This window comes from Taeniopygia guttata, chromosome 6 (genome assembly GCF_048771995.1).
Source record: "Taeniopygia guttata chromosome 6, bTaeGut7.mat, whole genome shotgun sequence".
Classification (NCBI taxonomy): domain Eukaryota; kingdom Metazoa; phylum Chordata; class Aves; order Passeriformes; family Estrildidae; genus Taeniopygia; species Taeniopygia guttata.
In genome coordinates this window covers 36871162-36890409 of record NC_133031.1, presented here as the reverse complement: position 1 = coordinate 36890409, position 19248 = coordinate 36871162, and the positions used below count along the sequence as shown (strand labels likewise).

The 19248-nt window shown below is 42.0% G+C and overlaps 1 protein-coding gene across 16 annotated transcripts in view; it reads right to left on the bottom strand.

Annotated features, from left to right (window-relative positions):
* Positions 1-19248, bottom strand: part of ALDH18A1 (aldehyde dehydrogenase 18 family member A1) — a 49472-nt gene that overhangs the window by 13351 nt on the left and 16873 nt on the right. For 8 of the 16 annotated variants that reach the window (XM_072931389.1, XM_072931391.1, XM_072931396.1 and 5 more), the window contains 7 exons: positions 9907-10030; positions 7453-7676; positions 5847-5996; positions 5652-5756; positions 4179-4337; positions 3539-3629; positions 1475-1599 (listed from right to left, as the gene is read on the bottom strand). In XM_072931389.1, the coding sequence (XP_072787490.1) occupies positions 1475-1599; positions 3539-3629; positions 4179-4337; positions 5652-5756; positions 5847-5996; positions 7453-7676; positions 9907-10030 (978 nt within the window). Of the gene's footprint in view, positions 1-1474; positions 1600-3538; positions 3630-4178; positions 4338-5651; positions 5757-5846; positions 5997-7452; positions 7677-9906; positions 10031-13294; positions 13567-18789; positions 19241-19248 lie in introns of those variants that run through there. The other 8 variants (XM_072931390.1, XM_004174950.6, XM_030276655.4 and 5 more) reach the window with 7 other exon arrangements.

Here is a 19248-nt window from a genome sequence, read left to right as displayed (position 1 = left end):
AGTGTGCCCTACTGAGTCTTCAGAAAAGGGAACAATCAGTAACATAACTGGTGAAGAACTTTACTTTGGCCTTTTCCTGCTTAGTCAAGATCTGTTATGGTTTTTACAGATAACTTTCCAGATATGTCCCAGGGAAACCTGCAGCAATTAATACTACAGCAGTGCATATCTCAGCCTCAGAAGAGGTTCATGAGAGCCTCGTGAGAGACATGCTGAAGTCGAACAACGCACCCATATTTATGTACTCAAGCAATGAATACTGAGACCACCCGACTGCACACAGGACTAAAACCCATTAGCCCTCCCACCTCTACTAATCTTGCGCTCAAAAACTGAAGTACCTTGGTCTCCACCAATATGTCTTTCAGAAGCAAACAGTACATTGCACAAACTCAGAAAGGAGAGAGGTACCATATCAGATTTAAGGGACAGGGATTCCCAAAGTCTTTGAATTATCACATAAGAAAGAATTGAGACTGACTCTTATTTTAACTTAAACCACAAAAATACAGTTCCAAATGTCACTTTTAAAAATCTACTCAAGTGTAATTCTTTACTTGCTCTTTTCAAATTCACATCGACCTAAAAGAAAAGCAAAGGGAACACACATACCATTTCAGGGTAGTCAAAGAATAGCTGAAGCTGGAAAGGATCCCTGGAAATTATACAGTCCAACTGCCTGCTCAAAGCAGGGTCAACTAGAGCAAGATACTTAAAACATCATCCAGTCAGGTTTTGAACATCTCCAAACAGAGAATCTACAGGTTCTCTTGGCAACCTGCTCCAGTGCTTCAGCAACCTCATTGTGAAATTCTTACATTTCAGTTTATTGACTTGTATTTCATTCTGTGCCCATGGCCTCATGTCTGTTCCCTGGATACCGCTGAGAAGTGTCTTATTCTGCCTTCTCTAAACCCTTCCTTCAGCTACTTATACCCAAACCTTCTCTTTTCCAGTGTAAACAAGCCTAGCTCTCGGCCTCTCTTAGTGTGACAGTGCTCCAATTCTTTAATCATATTCATGGCTCTCTGTTGGTTTCACTGTAGCATGCCATGTCCTTCCTGTACTGCAGTATCTAGAACCAGACACAATTCTAGAGATGTGGTTTCACTAGTGCTGAGTAGATAAAAGTGAACATCTTCCTTGACTTGCTATGTTCTTTTTCATACAACCTTGGACACTGTTGGCCTGCTTTGCCCAAAGGCCATATTGCTGGTGTACATTACATTTGGTGTCTACCAGGACCTCTATGCCCTTTTCACTCAACCTGCATTCAAGACAGTCAGTTCTTCAGGCCATAACAGTGTCCCCAGGCATAAGACTCAGCATTTCCTTCTATTGAACTCCTGAGGTTCCTCCTGCCTACCCATTCCTGCAGCCTGCCAAGATCCCTTTGAACAGCAGCACAAAGCACAGTCATCTCATGTAGCTCCCTCTCCTTCCCAATTGTGAAGGAAATGTTCCATATTTCTACCTTGGCTTCCATGCCACCCATCCCCACTCGGGATTTGGTTCCAAATGTTACAGACTGCTGGTCTCCTGGGTAGAATATGTCAATAAGCTTTGCATCATCAGACCCTGGAGGGTTGTCAAAGAGTCCTGAAATAAATCATAAAAATCAGTTATATATCCTCATGTTGAAAGCTCACCCATGAAAAACTGGAAAAAAAGAGAAACCAACAAAAGCAACCAACATGAGGCTAAAAAGCTCTGTTCCACTTTATAGGATTGAAAACTTCCACTGAACCCTTATTTTCGTGGGAAAAGAAAAGCACAAAATTCTTAACTGGTAGACCCAAAAGGCATAGGTCTATTGAAAGACTAAAAATAGGAAGCCAAAAGCCCACATGCTGAATAGCAGTAAGCAAGCTGGGAGGTAATAACATTTGGTTGAGGTTTGAGACAGTTTGCAGCTTTTAGCTATTCAAAATCAGGCCTTCAATACACAAACCCTCAACTGAACTGGCAAAGAATAGTCTTCCTCACAAAAGACTCAGATGATATTCTTGAAAGGTGGACTGCATAGTGAGAAAACAGGCAATTCAGAAACATGTAAAAAGGGTAACTGCCGCCCTGATTTTTAAGATTTTCTAAAGCCTTATGAGTTTGCATTCTTGTAGAAAACTTTCTCACACAACTTTCTGTAAATAACCTATTGTTTTGCATTCCTTCATAAAGGCAGAGAAATTTGATGTACTAGTAGCTTGTCCAGTGTCGTTGGAGAGGTGGCACTTTCACCCTCCAATCCATTGTCACCTTTAGAAAATATAAATCTTAGAGTCAGTAATAAAACCTCTTCTTTGTTACCTTTGCAATAGCCGTGGCTCGCATCGTGCTTTCATGTGCCCTATAGTGACAAGTTACTATTGAATTCTACTAAGAAGGAACACGACACTACAGAGACATACTTGTATTAGCATTTTTAAAAATCAAGTAATTTAATGTCACTATGCTTCGAGTCGAATGACACTTCAGTTTACCCAACATATTAAACTTTAGCTCTACCACTACACTTCCTAGAAATTCTATGTGCACAAATACTGCCACAACAAACTAGAGAGCACAAGTGCAGTATATCTGTGACCATTCTTGATAGCTTGGGAAGTAGAGAACATCTCTCCATAAACAAGCTGTCACATTGAATGAATAAGCTTGGAGGAGAGGTGTGCTGGTTTTGGGTCTGTTTACAAACTTATTTGACTATTATTTTTATGAGTTGTTCTAAGATAGTAATTTTGACTAGAATTAACCAGCTAGAATAGAAGTAACCAGCTAGACTAGAATGAAACCCAGCTGCATCTGCTAAAATAAACAGTGCTTATGGAAAGACACCTCTTTCCTCCTCAGCACCTCAAGCATGTGCTGAAAGCCAGGATCTACTGAAAGAAACCCATCTGGAGAACATGAAAAGACTATGTGACTTAAGGTGATATGGACTGCATTGATCTGAAACTGTACCCACTACCCTCCTCTTTCTAGAAAAGGAAGTTCAACATCCATAGGTGACAGGATTATGCCTGAATAGCTCAGAAGACTAGAGCAATGTAAGCCAAAAGTAAGGGAGACAGAAAAAGCTAGCAAGACCCAGGTACCTGGAAAGCAATGACCAGGACTTGCAATATACCAATAATCCACTGACAGAACCTGCTGCTAGAAGAAACAAACTATTGTAGAATAGTATTTGGTTTATACTCCTGATTCAAGACACATAGCTTTTATCCTGCATACTATTCCTGACTATCATACAACTCTGAGAACCTAGGAGAAGTACCACAATATATGTAATATTCTGGGATCTGGAATAGGTCTCAGGTTCACATGCATTCTCACCCATCCCAATTCAACAAAGTGGCAGACAGTGTTTGGTTTATGCAACAGCATTAACATTGGGTATAGGCCTTAAGGAGTTATTTTAGTACATTGCAATTGTCCTTGTAAAACAGATGAACTGAAGAAATCACTAAAACAGGAAAAGAGGTTGGTTTGACAATCTGATGTGCTTCACTAAAGCCAGAAATTAAAGAAATTATTCACAAACCTTCTACATCTGAAAGAACAATCAGGAGATCAGTTTTCATTTCTACAGCCAGTCGTGCTGCCAGACTGTCATTATCCTTCACACTAATTACCTGCAATACACATGCATATCAGAAGCAGTAAATAGTGTGAAGAACTAAGAAATATTTGGTGCCAACATAAAAAAGCAATTTACCTCAGCTAACTAAGACTAACAAGTCTTCCTGAGCTACTTTTTTCACACCCACTGGAAACTTCGAACATGATCTTTGTGTGAAAGTACATATACTTCAGTAAAGTGGTATCCAAATGACAAGCAGTGTCATCAGTACTTGAATTCTCCACCTTAGTGCCCAGTAACAGGCCAAGAGGCACTAACTGACACTGATTTAAGAAAGGGTGCTGGAATAGATGACCTGCAGAGGCATGCTTGCTGTTGGTAAAACAGACAATAATTGCCCTGGTTTCACCCCACAACACTGTATCATGCCAAATACAGACAAGTCAACACAGTATTTCAGTACTCTCTGTCCACATACTAATTCTGTATCTTTGTTTCTCTGCCGTAGACTTCAGAGGTCCCGTTACGGCAGTAGTCAAGTACATATTAGCGCTGCACCATTTGAAAGCAGGACTCCCCTCCACTGCTATACTTTACCCACATTTACCCCCTGCAGATCACTGTTTGGCTCTGGAGGTGGAACAACTGCATCATTAGTGTTAATTATAGGGACAATATTCATCCTTAAAAGCTCATGTAATGTTCCATTTAAGTTGCGACGCTTCTGCTCATCGTGGAAATCCAGATTGGTGACTAAAATCTAAAAAAAAGAAAGAAACTACTTAGCCTACTACCCTTCCTATAAGAACATCATACAAACTGATGTATTTACATGTCATAACAGAGCTGTCATGCCTTTTGGGTCACTAAAGAAACAAAAGCCACATTTAAAAGATATAGAATACAAGTGAGAAATATTCTTTCCACAATATTATCAGGTTTATTCCACCGAAGCCTGTAATAGCCTATCTCAAACAGGTAGGTCACACACTCTAAGAATGAACTTGGAAAACAAGATTGTAATCAGAACATAGATGCTCATGATAACTAGTAAGACCCTAGACAATTCAATAGATTGCTCAAGATTCTGCCTTTCCCGTTTCTCCTCCCACTTTAATGCTCCTACTTGTAGCGAGCATAAGGGATGCTTTATATCAAGACTTTTCTTCCACTCACTAGAACTCACTTGCTCTTCTGAAATAGTCTTGCCTCCTGCATGCAGATAGCATCCCATTTCTTTCGATGTTTTAAGACAAAAAACACCCTCAATGTCTGCTCTGGAGAGATTTTTTTTTGTTCTTACTCTGTCACTGGACATTTGAGAATTAAGCAAACAACTCCACCACTCAAGTGTACAATAGGAATTGTACACTTGGAATCAATGTGTATGCTAAGTTTTCTGGCATGGGCAATTAATTATTTTATATCAAAGGAATGATGGTTATCTAGAGATTTGAACAAGATTACAATCCAGCACAACCTATAGTGATTTTTAGCTATATTATAAACTATTTGGCCATATCGGCTCTACCATATTACAGTAAGAAGTTCCTCCAAGAAGGCTTCATACTAGGCTCCTAAATTTGTTAAGTGTCTAAACAAGTAAGGCCTTACACTTAAAGCAATTCTGTATTTGCAGAGTATCTAAGATAAGCAAAGCCTGTTTAACAGTAGTTCAACTGATACAATTGCAGCCTTCAGTATAAGACCCAGGCCAGGGATACCATCATCCACAAGCTGGAAAGGTTCGAAGAAGAGATAGACAGTAAGTTCTGAAGTGTAGATATGCACTTCTGTCAGCTTTACAGAATGTGTCAGAGTTTAGCCACTTGCAGTTTTTAAACCCTCCCTTTGGACCATCAACTTCAGCTTTTGTCAAGAGATCTTAACAGACCCTCCCTGCCCATAAAAGAGCAGGACAAACCTGAACTTCAAAGAGAAAAAGCATATCCATTGTATCTTGACAACAGATTTAGAAATATTTAGCACGGCACTCTTGTATAAGCTACCATTTATGCGACAATAATAAGCTCCAAAAGTAGCAAGTCAATTCAGGAAAGAAGGAGTGACTTACTTGAGCTGCACAGATGCTGTACTGTGTAAACATGGCCTCATACAGAGCCATTAGTCCACTCTGTCCAGCTGCTGCACAGGCTCGGGCCTCCAAGACCGGAATAGCCTACAAAGACAAAGAGCAGCTGTCAGGCAATGACTTGAACAGGTAGCACCCAACACTCAAGGAAAAGCAGGAGTGCCACCAGCCTCTCACCACATCTTTCAGCTGACTCTGGCCTGAATGAAGTGCTTGCCTCACACTCTGAGAAAGCAAGATCTCATGACGCAACCGCTGCTTTCCAAAAGCTACAGCCCCGCTGGTGACAATCATCATCTCTCGGCCCTGATTTTGCAGCATTGAGACCTGTAAGTACAGAAAATAAGAAATAGAGTCTAGCATATGATCAGTGAGAACAAAACAGTCCTGGCTACTATAACCTTATGCTCACCAATTCCTGCTGACAGAAGCATTTTGATTTCTCTATGGTATGTGCAAAGCAAGGCAATCACCCTTCATGATACTTCTGCATAGCTTCCTAGCCACTTGGAAGCTATGCCAAGGACTGCATGCAATCTATAACTTCCTACAAACCTTCTTTTTACAATACCAGCTTCTGTGACAGAAAAATGCTTGAACCTATCCATTCCCAAAGCTACCATTATACAGTAACTTTGAATTCTAGAAGTGAAGAGACCAACTCCCAATAGTAAAGCTTTCAATTACTTCTTCCTTACATGTATCTGGCCAGATTCCTTTCAAAGCCCCAAAGTTAAATATCTTACATGAATTTAATATATTAGGTTAACTTTACTTCCCAGAAAGGAAATGTCCAATGCTCACCAAGATAACCCAAGAAATACATGAGTTAATCCCATCAGTTTTTCTTACAAGTAATGAGGTTTCAGGCTTTTCTCTGGAGGAACTCTGCTAATGCTCAGGTGATCAAGAAGGGTTGACTCATTTTATAGAGTTCACATACTTCAGTGCCACTTTCCCACTAGAGACTACTTATGCCCCAGCCATGTCTTACTGATTGCACAAAAATATCACTGTGCAAAACTCTACCTCTATACTGGGTTTGGCGAAGATGGAGTTAATGTTCTTTACAGGGGTCTGTATGATACTGTGTTTCAGATTTCAGTTCTAAAACAGTTTTGGTAACATCAAAGCCTTATCTTTCCCCCATGAGGAGCAGCACTAACACAGTCATCAAGGCTTTCCTTGTTCCACTACCTGGGATCACAGCAGCTAGGCTAGCAGCTGGGTACAAAGTTCAGAGAGGACACATTTGAGACAGCTGACCTTAAACTGGCCAAAGGGACTTTTCACACCATATAATGTCACACACAGTAATAGAGCTGCAGAATAGCAAGATGCTGGAGGTTGTCTTCCAAGGTGGCCATCACTCAAGAATGAGCGGGGCATTGGATCTGCTTGTGTGAGGTAGCAATTGCCACCACAGATTTCTTTTCCCCTCTCCTTGACTTAATAAACTATCTTTATTTCAACCCATGAGTTTTCTTACTTTTGCTCTTCCTATTTTCTTCCCAGTTGCACTGGTGGTGGGGCACAGGTGAGGGGAGCAAACAAGAATCTGTGTGGATGCTTAGCTGATAGTCAGGATCAACCCACTACACCTTCAAAAAATTTACTGAGTTACGTGGCTTATAGTACTGCAGCAAAGGGGGGTGAAAAGGGAAAGGCTAACATGTTGTTTTAAAGAGTATCAGTATTTTATGATGGTTTACTACAATCTTCTGTAGCATCCAAAAATCACTGAGTACCTGAAGTTAACACAAATGTTCAGTCACAGAATTACCTGCTCTACAATAGAAGCCAGCCTCCCAAGGGCCAAGCCACACTCATCCCCTCGAGTAACAACAGCACTACCCAGCTTTACTACAATCCGTTTTGCATGCTTCAGCTCACTGCGGTGTGCAAATGATTTTCCATGTGCACGGCTGAGTGGCACAGTGATAAATGGAATGTTGCTCCAACAACGGATGGACTCATTCCTTAATCTTTGGTTATGGCAAGGGAAATCTGTGAAAAGAAAGAAAGAAAAAAAAAACAACCCAGTTTTAAGTGTTTCATTCAGACTTTTGACCCTTCACAATACACACTTCCCAGTAAATGGGAATGAGAAGTTAGCTTTCAATTCACCAAAACAAAGTAAGAAACAGGAGTATCTGAGCAGCATTTACCATCCTTAAGGAACAGAAGGCAATATCCCATGCATCAGAGCTAACTCCTGGTATCTAGAAGACCAAACTGAAAGACACTGTAAAAGAGCCTATTTAGCACACGTCTCACAGACTAGTTTAAAAAGAATATCTTTTGCCTTGCCTCATTAGATAAAATTAAGAGTTTTTGTGTCTAAAGTAACACAGAAAGCCTAATTTTTAGAAAAGAAACACAGCGTCTACAACATTTCTAAGCCAGGTATTTTTGCTCAACTAGGGAAAACAACATTGCTCAACTAGGGAAAATGAAGGGGCATGACAGATATACAAACTCAAAGCCACATGGTGACATGGTGGTGGTCCAAGCCCTTGAACAAGCCTCTTGAAGATGTGTTTGTGCTCCAAACATGTCAATGCTCAGGAGGCATTTGGACAATGCCCATCGTGTGCTTTAGCTTTGAGCAGTCCTGAAGCATCATGCTGTGGGGCTAGCTGACCACTCCAAGTGTCTTAGAACTAACTATTCTAGTTAATCCTAACCAATGTATCATCTGAAAATGCAAAGGCATCTTTACAAATCAGTGAACATTACACCTTACTATATAGTACTACTATTTAATATTTGCCTAACCTACACAGTATAATCAGAAAGGAGTTTATTTCCAGTTCTCTTGGCTTCAGGGTTTAGAAGGTTCCAAGAAGGTAGCTGTTGAGAGCTAGGCAGTATCTGAAAATAAACCATTTGCTTTTTAAAAGAAAAGTTAAGGAAAAGACCACAGTTCTAGAACAAGCAAAGAATTCAATTCATCCCCACTAAAGTCTGAATCATTAATCTTGCTCTATGGCCACATAGTTATTTTACACCGGACCACGATGTGAAATCGGCTCCCACATTACACGTGCAAAACATTTGTGGAGATGCAAGCCCATTAACTTGCTCCACATGCAATTAGGGAGGAACCGACAGCCATCAAGTCCAGATTTTGGACAAGCAGCCTTAAAGGGATTCCAGTTTTTATATCTCATACCTGTCAACAGTTTCAATTCCTTAATAAAGAAAGGGACACATACTTAAGTATTTGGCATTGCAGATCCTTCACTGTGTAGCTTGCACAAAACTTGCTTCTCAGGAGTAAAGAAGCAGAATTTCAAAATACACAAGTTGAACAGAACAGGAAACGTGGAGAACAAACAGAAAACAGCAAAGAACAAAAAAAAAAAATCCCTGTGATAAATGATGACTCCAGCTTTAGACCACAACTGATGAAGTGACAAGAGTTGCTCCACTTCTGGATACTGTCAATACTTGGGAACAAACTTCTCATAGGAAGCACTGTGAAAATTACTGACTTCAGAAAATGAGGAATACTTAGAAACGTTACAAATACAGAAGCCAACAGAGCCATAGCTCATAAATAAAAAGTTTAGAATTTTCAAGATTTTAACATCTCATTCATTTAGTTATTAATAAAAGAGAACTGTTAATACACAGACCAGTGGGAAATTAGTCTTTCATGCAATGGTAAACAGCTAGTCTTTTGATCTAATAGAGTTTATCTATGCTTGCCTTTTGTATTTCAGACAACTAATCAAGTAGACACTGAATGGATCTCTTAAATTAGGTTTTCAGGGAAGAACTATTTACAGGGCACCTATTTATTGACACTTAGGTTTCCTGCACACATCTTTCCACTTGAATTTAATCCAAGTAAATTTGAGTTTTGATCTTTGCTTTACTCAAAAGATCTGAAAATGCAGATGGGGGAGGAGACACAATCAGATCTTGTTTTCCAGGAATGTATGAGGTTGAAATAAGGAACTTTTACAGCAGCAGTATTTCTACAATTTTTTTTTTCTCCTTGAAATGTATGTCAGAATGAAAAATACATAGACATCCAGCTGAATATTATTGAGTTAAGGGAGAAAGTAACATTGAGAAAGTAGAGCTTCAACTACAGTTCACTTCAGAGGTTGTAAGCTTTGAATTATGTTAATGAGATAGTTTTCCTTTCAACATAGGAAAGAGCAGAGGCATGCCCAGACACATACTGACCAACATTTTAGAAATGTGTGCATTCTCTCATACATACATAAACGGGAAATGGCCGCGATGGCATGTGGCGGTGACACAAAGCACCATCCAGGGGAACGGACAAGAGGGCTCAGAGCAGCTCGACACAACATTTTGAGATGCCTTCTGCAAATCAAGGATATCTGCAAGTTAAAACGAAGGGAGGAAGGGGGAAAACTGGTTAAATAGCAATGACTTTCCAACTATATTTCTCTTCTCACCCACTCGCTCAGTCCAACTCCTCTTTTCCTGTACCATCTTAATACAATTTCCTCATGCCCACTCTCCATTTTGCAGAATTTGCACACGGATTATGATATAGAAGAACTGAAGGCCCCTCTTCCTTACCTGCTGCCAGATCTTTATTAAAGGTAAAGAATAAAACATGGCTCCCTGAGAAGGGAAAACACTATTAGTGAATGTACCTACAACAGACAAAAGTAATATTTTTTTCATGGAGAAGCCTTGAAGAAAAAGACAAAAGTAGAGAGGTTGTATCATACAAACTTCTCTGTACACTTCACAACAGAGCATCTACTATACTTCTCATGAATCTCAGCCCTATTCAATATGGGAAATATGCTCATTCACTTTCCCCTGAGCACTATCAAATTACAAGATTTTATCCATGATTACAAGTAAAGACATACATTTCCAAGCACTAGGCACTAGTTATCCTTGACTGAACCTTTAAACACTCAGGATTCTTCTAACTCTAAAATTCAGTAGAGCAAGTACACAACAAAGGATACACAATTAGCCATCTTCTATGACAGGTCTAGTTCAAGTAATGCATCCATGGAAACAAATGAGATTAAGAAGAATCCAGTTCTCCCAGACGGTATTTCAACCACAAAACCTCTCCTTCCCCTTTTACAAAACTTTACTTCCTTTCAATCCATTTTCCAGCACCAGTGAAATAAAGCAAACAAAACTGCACAAACTACGGTACACAGAAAGCATTGAAAAGAGGACAAGGAGACCTTATAGTGTCTGCACTGGAAGACTGCTATTACAAATACCAGGACATTTACAGCACTGACAGATCTGGCACACATGTACGTGAACACTTGAAGAGGCCTCATTACCTTTCATCAGTGCACTACTATCCCTCATTATAATCCTTACCAAAATATACATGTCTACATTAGACAGGGCAGCCACCAGTACATAATGTTCCTCCTGTTTTTGTCTAGTAAAGCTTACATTGCATGGCATTTTAATAATATTAATCTGCAATGTCCCTCCAGTTCTGTATTTCATGTGAAATGGCAATATTGGCCACTACCAGGATAAGGCAGACAAAGGACTCTGAGCAGATCATGCAACTAAGCAAGTAGTCAAAGTTCTCTTCTCGTAACAGGGTAAGCTTAAAGCTGGGAACAGTAATACCTAGACATTCCCCCTTTGAACCCTTACCAGGCTCCTCATGCGCCTGCCTCTGCGGTTGCACAATTCCCACTATTTATATTTCAGCCTTCCACCTCGAAGCTCACCTTGACCCCTTCTGTTAGACACCATCTTCTCAAGGGGGTCTTAGCTGGGTCTCAGAGAGATGCTAGAGATCCAGCAGCTCCTGACATGAGGTGGCAAACACCAGGTTCTTTATCCAGACCCCCTTCCACCGCAAATACCCTTAGTGGAACTGCCCGGTCCCCTTCAGCTCCCTCTACAGACCATGCCCCTTAAAGGACAGAAACAGGCACACTACCTGAAGTTTCACCTCCAGACACTTCCTCTTACCTCTCCTGTCAAACCTTCAACTCCTGCTATAGTAATAACCTCCACCTGGCACTTCGCTGTCACAGAATACAGACCCACACTGGCCAGACCACACTGTGCCATCTCCTTGGCTGCTCTCTCCTACTGATCTGCTGGAGAACCACTTCACATTCTCACTACAGGCTGCTTGCAACCAAGAGCAACCTTGTACTTCTGGAACACTGTCTCCTAGCTTTGCCGGAGACAACTTTGCTAAAAGCAGAAGGACAATGAAGAATGAGAACTGTCAGTGTGGATCTTTTGAAGGAAAAAGATTATAAAATATAGCATGTTTTTGAAACTAGGTTGTGCGAGAAGGCAAGGAGAGCCATTTAACAAGCAAACAGAGAGTTTAAAACAGCAGCAGGTAACAGTATGTGAAACGGAAATGGATGCTGCCAGAAAGCACAGACAGAGCAGAGTTTACAGTATAACGTAAACTACAGGCTTTCTTTCAGGCTAATCAAACTCCCTCTCTCCGCTCACTCAGTCAAGGATTTAGTTTATTTCAATCCTCATTTTCCATTCCACTTACATTTCCACCACTTCCATTGCTAGAAGGGCTCTGACATTCAGCGACAAAAAAATAAAAAAAGGTGTATAATTAAAAATAATTTAAAAAAACCCAACTTTCCTGCTTTACTTAGAGGAAGCAATAAAAAAGAAAGCAAAATGCATTATACAAGTATTCCTCCTAGCATCAGCTTAAAGATTTTTTCCACTACCAGAAAAACCTAATTCTTCCAAGCTAGTCTCCAAACATGACCTTTAAAAATATCATTTTTCTATTATCTTTTTAAATAATGAAAGTTATCCTTGCATTATTGCTCATAGAAAGCAGTATCATGACCTAGTTTTCATGTGTTTATTATCATAATAACAGCTGTTAAGTAGCACAGTACATTTAGATGCTGTTCCAGATCAAAGAGACTCAGTCACCCCCCAAAGCAATCAACGATCTCAAATCCTAAAACATGTGCCTTGAAAAAAGTCTATAACACTGTTTGTTCAGTCTGTTAGCTGCAGAGTCATAGCATGATCACAATTACTTTTAGTAAGTTTATTAAAGTAAATAAACTGTTTCCACAGTTTTAGATATAATGGCAAACAGCTGAGCACTGAGACATTCCACAAGTGAAAAAATCTGGAAGTCAAATTCTGACAGGCAGACCCATTTTGCAAAACACTTAAGCACAGAAACAGAGATAAATCAAGTTCAATGGAAATGCACACAATTTCTATGAAGTAAGTCTTTCCCACAACACAAATTTTAAGTCCTCAGTAAAATTCAGAGGTTTTTACTATTTAAACCGCTTCATTGCAACTTCTGCAAGGGAAAAAAACCCCAAAACTATCTGCAGCTCTTCGTGGAAACTTTAACCCTAGAAACATTCCCAGAGGGAAGCCAGTTCAGAAAACCTGAATAAAATAAATGAAAATTTCAAATAAATGGTCTTTAGAGCGGCATATAGGTTCTGCAGACGGTATAGGCGCAGAGAAGCAGCAATTGAAAGCAGCAATGCGATTCCTTTCTCTCAACAACGACCGCCAGCAGTACAGCGCGGTCACGGGAGTACCGCCTGGCACGGCAGAGCAGCACCTCGTCCTGGCCCCGGAACCCTTCCCAGTGCTTCACAGGGCAGTACCTGCAGGAGCCCGCTGTTAGTCCATTCTGCCAGATCCAGCCGATGAGCACTGCAGCACAAGAGGGGCTGTACAGTAGCAGCACCGGCGGCAGGGCCGGGCCCTCGGAGGCCTCGCTGCGTGGCGGTGGCCGAGGGGCCGCTCGGGTCTCCCCGGGGCTCTCGGAGCTCCGCGCGCCCACGGAGCAGCACGCGCGGGGACCGCGGCCGCACACGGGCGCGCTCCCGCCGCCACCGCCCCGCTGAGCCTCGCAGCCAATCCCCGCCCGGAGCGGCCTCGGCCGCAGCAGCCACGTCACCGACCGACCGCCGGCTCGCCGTGCCCGGCCGCCCTCCTCCCCCGGCGCTACCGGTAGATGATGTAATTCCACTCCACGTTGCAGCACAAAATCCTGGCCTTGTAAGTTACAGCATTAACAACTGTTTAGTCTAGCCCCAGTCTAGTTCAGACAGCCCTACCCAAAGCACAAGCTGCTGACCATCTCCCACAGCGGCCTCCCTTAACCTGGATTCTCCTCGCTCTGACATGTTTGCAGTCTGGCGCACAGCAGATTAAAGGAATCTGCAGCCAATCTTCTGAGACTGGCTTTAGCTCCTTAGGCGTTTACATGCTTTCTTTTCTCCACTGCAGCCCCAACCTCTTTATAAGTGCAAGAGTGGTGGCTTTACTCTCCACTTACCTCCCATATCCCACTTGAATTGACTTGTAAATTAAGAGAATCGGGGTAATTTAGAACCATAGAATATCCTGAGCATTGAAAGACACACAGGGATCATCAAGTCCAGCTCCTGGCCCTGCACAGGACAGCCCCAACCATCACACCACATGCCTGAGAGTTGTCCAAATGCTCTTTGAGCTCTGTCAGCCTTGGGCCCATGACCAGTGCCCGACCACCTTCTAGGGGAAGAACTGATTCCATTCCATTCCCCAGCTCCATTCCATTCTGATGTCCAGCCTAAACCTCCCTTGACACAGGTCCAGCTGTTTCCTCAGGTCCTGTTACTGGTCACAGAGAGCAGAGGTCATTGTCTTGTCCCTCCACTGCCCCTTGGGAGGAAGCTGCAGATGATGTTTCCCCTCAGTCTCCTCCAGACTAAGTACAAACTAAGTACCCTTAACAGCTCCTGGTATGGCTTTCCCTGGAGACCTGTTACCATCTTTGTAAGCCCTCTTTTTGATGCTCTCCAATAGCTCTATATCTTCTTTATGTTATGGCACCAGAACCGCACACAGTAGGTGTGACCTGCACACATTTAGGAATTTGGAAAACACCTTTAAGATCATTGAGTCCAACCACAAGACTAATGCCATCAAGTTCACCAGTCCCTGCCTGCAGTGGCCTTGGATGCAGCCAATCTGCAACTGTGGTGGCCCTAATCCAACCCTAAGTGTCACATCTACACATCCCGGAAAAGCACTGTCAGCTGGCATGGGCACTGCTGGGTTCTGTCGATCCCTCCAGGGATGGTGACTCAATCACTGCTGTAAGCAGTGAAAGGGTGCCATTGCCTGACCACCCTTTCTGTGAAGACGTTTTTCCTAATATCCAACCTAAACCTCCCTTGGCACTTCTTGAGGCCTTTTCCTCTCATCCTGTCACTGGTTCCTTAGGAACAGAGCCAGACTCCCACCTGGCTGCAACCTCCTGTCAGGGAGGATGATACAGAGCAAGGTTTCCCCCTGACCATCCTTTTCTTCAGGCTGAACCCTCTCAGCTACCTCAGCTGCTCCTCATGAGACTTGTCCTCCACATGCTTCCCCAGCTCCATTCCCTTCTCTGGACACTCTAGTCCCTCACTGTCCTTATTACAGTGAAGGGCCCCAAAACTGACTTCAGGATTAAAGCTGCAGGCCTCACCAGTGCCCAGTGAAGGGCAATGGTCAATACCCAGGGCATGTGGGCACACTATGGCTGATAAAAGCCAGATGCCATTGGTGTTCTTTGTCACCTGGGCTCATATTCAGCCAGTAAACCACCACACCCTGCCCTTTCCTGTCATTCTTCCCCCAGCCTGGAGCACTCCATGGGGCTGTTGTCACCCACAGGCAGGACCACCACTTCAGCTTGCTGACCCTCATACCACTGGCCTGAGCCCATCAACCCAGCCTGTCCAGATCCTGCTGGAGAGCCTTCCTGCACAACAGCAGATAAACACTCCTGGCCCAATTCAGTGTCCTCTTCAAGCACTTATCACTGAAATTGGTAGAAAGCAAAAATCTAAAGTTTTTAATCTTCAAAGACACCACCAAATCCACAGAAGTCCCCCAGTTTAACTCAGACAGTGGCTATACTGTTTCCTGTCATCACCTATGTTACATTACCACTGTTATATTCCTATTAGAATTCAAACAAATTCCAACAGTATCAATTCCCATATTGTTGCAAGGGAGCTGTTCTGTGGGCTACTTTTGTTTATTTGTTTACATTTTTATTTTTTAGTTTACTTTTGTTTTTTTTAATTGCTAACATCACCTTCTGGGATCAGGAAACAATCTTAAATGAAGATCTAAAAATTGTGGAGAAAACTTCACAAAGGATGAAGAATATTCAGGTGGTGGGAAGTAGAATTCAAGACATCTGAAAAAACTTCAGTGTCTCAAGAATTAACAGAAAATCTCACTCACAATCATTTGACATTAACATATCACTCTCTCCAAACAAGGGAAATCAAACAACTCCCCCACCTCCCGCTAAAAAGAAAAAATACTAAAACCACAAGATCCTCCCCATCCTTCTCCCCCCTCAAAAAACTCCAAACAAACAAAAACATACATCAAATATAAGGTCATCACTTTGTTAGAAGACTATTTGGAGATATTTACTTTGCCAGAAGTGGAATTTGGTTTAATCATCATAAAGCATGTAAGCCCTGCTCTCCCTCCCTCCCGCTCCAATTACTAGCAATTGCAGAATAAAACAAATGACAACACCAGAATGCTGGTCACGCACAAAAAAATCAGAATGGTAACTAAAGGTATATCACAACAGTTGAATTTTTTTTTTATTATTAAGACAAGCCTTTTATATTAAGTCAAGCCTTTCAGGAAGTAGACTTTGCTGATCATTGTAGGTCCCTTGCAACACAGAATAGTCTGTGATTCCGTGATTCATCTTGAAAAGCTAACAAGAAATGGAAATGCTCTCATTTTAAGCTCACCTGACCAATTTTTAGCATGTGCAACTTCTATAAAATGTGCTTCTTTTTCAGATACTCAAATAGGTATCAAATTGGTTTGCCACATGAAACCAGTACTTTTTATGGAAGGACCCTTCTTAGTGGCGGGGAATCCTAGATTTCCTGTGTGGTAAGCAGTTACTTACCTTAGTGTACTTCACAAGCATACTAAGAAGTGAGCAATGTAAAACTGCAGTTTCAGACAGTTAAAGATAGGGAACCTTCAGTAATCCTAAAGAGAGCTCCATCTTCAAGAAGAAGCATGGAACTATCCTGATGGTAATAACCATATGTGTAGGCACACATGCTTCAATCCACCTACATCCCAGACATAATTGCAAGACACACAAGTACATCTCTGTGCAAATATTTTATTCCCCAGCTAATTAAAAAGACAAAAGAGGGGAAAAAATCGCACAGAGTATCTGCCTTAATCAAACTAAGTGAGGAACATAAGGACAGATTAATTTAATCAAGCATGCTTAAACCATTAATAAACCTCAAGATAGGATCAATTAGCATCTTTCAAGCACTTCCTTCTTTCTAACATCTCTTTACTCTTGCCTCAATCAAATCTTGCTACTTTCTTCTACCACCTATTTTGAGCACTGAGCAGCAAAACATCAGGATGCACCAGCTGTTAAGGTAAAGATGATACAACTAGCATCCCAGTTCTGTTCCAGTTTCCCCACATCCATCAAACGAAGATTGTACAATTGCCAGACATCACTTAAGTAAACAAATAAAACAAAACTCACTGGAAGAACAACAGTCTGTCAGATGTCCAGATAAAGTACATGGGTAAGACAAGAAAGCAATCAAAACCAGTTGAATACTCTCCTAGTTTCCAGCTTTGGGTTATTCATCCTCATACCACTGATGATTTTACAGACTTGCAGTGCACCTACCTCTTCATTCCTCCATCTGCTGTCATGCTTGAGTTGTCCCTGAACAATTCTAGCACCAGGGGTGAACCAGTTTTGCCACCCCTTCTAATCAAAGCTGGAATTCCTGTCCCCAAGTAAGACAGCTTGATCATGGTAATATTCTGGTCAGACACTAACTGACCCACCCATCTATACAGGTGAATATTAGCACCAGAAAGAGAAGCACAACAATTCCTTAGACTACACTGCCACGAAGATATCAGCATAGGATGCTCTTGCTTTCCTTACATCAAGGCTATTTCATATATATGTAATGATCTCCACGGCTCTTCCTCCTTGATTAGCCCAAACACAGTGCTGCATGCAGTATGGCATGTAGAGAACAAAGTACTCATATATGGAGGAAGAAAGGATTAATATACAGGCATAATATGGTCTTTTATTCTGCATTTTATTCCTTAAGTTATAATTTCTACTATTCTATTTACTTTTTTTTTTTTCACTGCATCTTGAACTGACTTTTCAGAGTATCATGCGCAGTGACTCTCAGTTTTCTTCCCCAGGTGCTGCAGAAAACCATAAAAATACAATTGCTTTTGTATTTCTAGTAACACAACATGCAATAAGAACAGCTGAAGAATTACTGAAGCTAAGCCTGAAAGATGCTTTCTGTGCTATTGAACACAATTTTTATGACAATCGTGACAAAAGAGTAGCTTAGAAGAGCAAGGAAATACAGCAAAAAAATAAATCAGCAAAGCAGTTTACACAACAAAAAATATTTACTGACACAAATATGGAACAGGTAACATTGTTTCCAAAGTGAATAAACATAAATACTTTACTACAGAGCAGAAAAGAAGAAAAGTTTATTTTACCCCTTTGTAAATTACTGCTCAGTATCCTCAAGAGCAAATCTGGGAAGAGGAAGAAGGTAAACACGCTAAGTATCCTTAAATTTTAGGGTACAGCATCGGCACAGGCATAAGTGTGTGGAAAATCTTTATAAGCGTATGGAAATATTTGAGTTATTTTTCATTTGAAAAAATAAAACTCTTGATTTCATAATATAGATACAGTTATCAAATAATTCTGGTAAAACATGTAAGCTTTGCTTAAGTCTCCATTATCTAGAGTTTGATTACTCTTTCCAGAGAGCTATCAGTTACTTTAAAAAACCTCTACTCTGATCATGTTTTGTCTACTGTGAAGAAACAGTATGTGAAGAACACAGGCTTATCACAAAGTCGGGTCAAAACCTAGGGAGTGACTGTCAGCTGTCATGCAAGTGTCAGGAGGGTTTAAATACTTCCTTTGGGCATGGAGAAATCTTGTAAGTAGGCACAAGAGACCGGCAAGGAAAAAGAAACCTCTAAGGAGCAACAGCTCTGCTCTTACAGATCTCCGGAAGGATGAGGCCCGTGCAGCTCTTACCAGTTCGTCTGATGCTCGCGGGGGATCAAACTGCGATTTCACACTGCCGGTAACTCCCTACAGCAGTAATGCTCTGAGACCGCCGAGAAAAAGCGATCCCGAACCTGTGCAGCTCTGGAGAGTCTGCGGGGTCCGAGAGACCGGCGGTGAGCGGTGCACCCCGGCAGCTCTAAAGCTGAGCTCACTTCTTCCCCTCCAGAGCCCTCAACCTTCTATCACGAGCGACACAGCAGCCGCTCCCGGTTTTGCACGCGGAAGGGGAAAGGGCAGCACCGATGAAGGGCGGGCACACCCCGGCACGCGACCACCCCTCCGAGAGGAACCCCCGCGCTCCCTCTGCCACCGCCGGCCGGCCGTGCCGGGCCGCAACCCCGCGCCCGCTGCCCAGCCCACTTCTCCGCTCCGGGCACGGCTGAGGCTCCTGTGGCCAGCTCAGCTCAGCGCTGCCCCGCCTGGCTC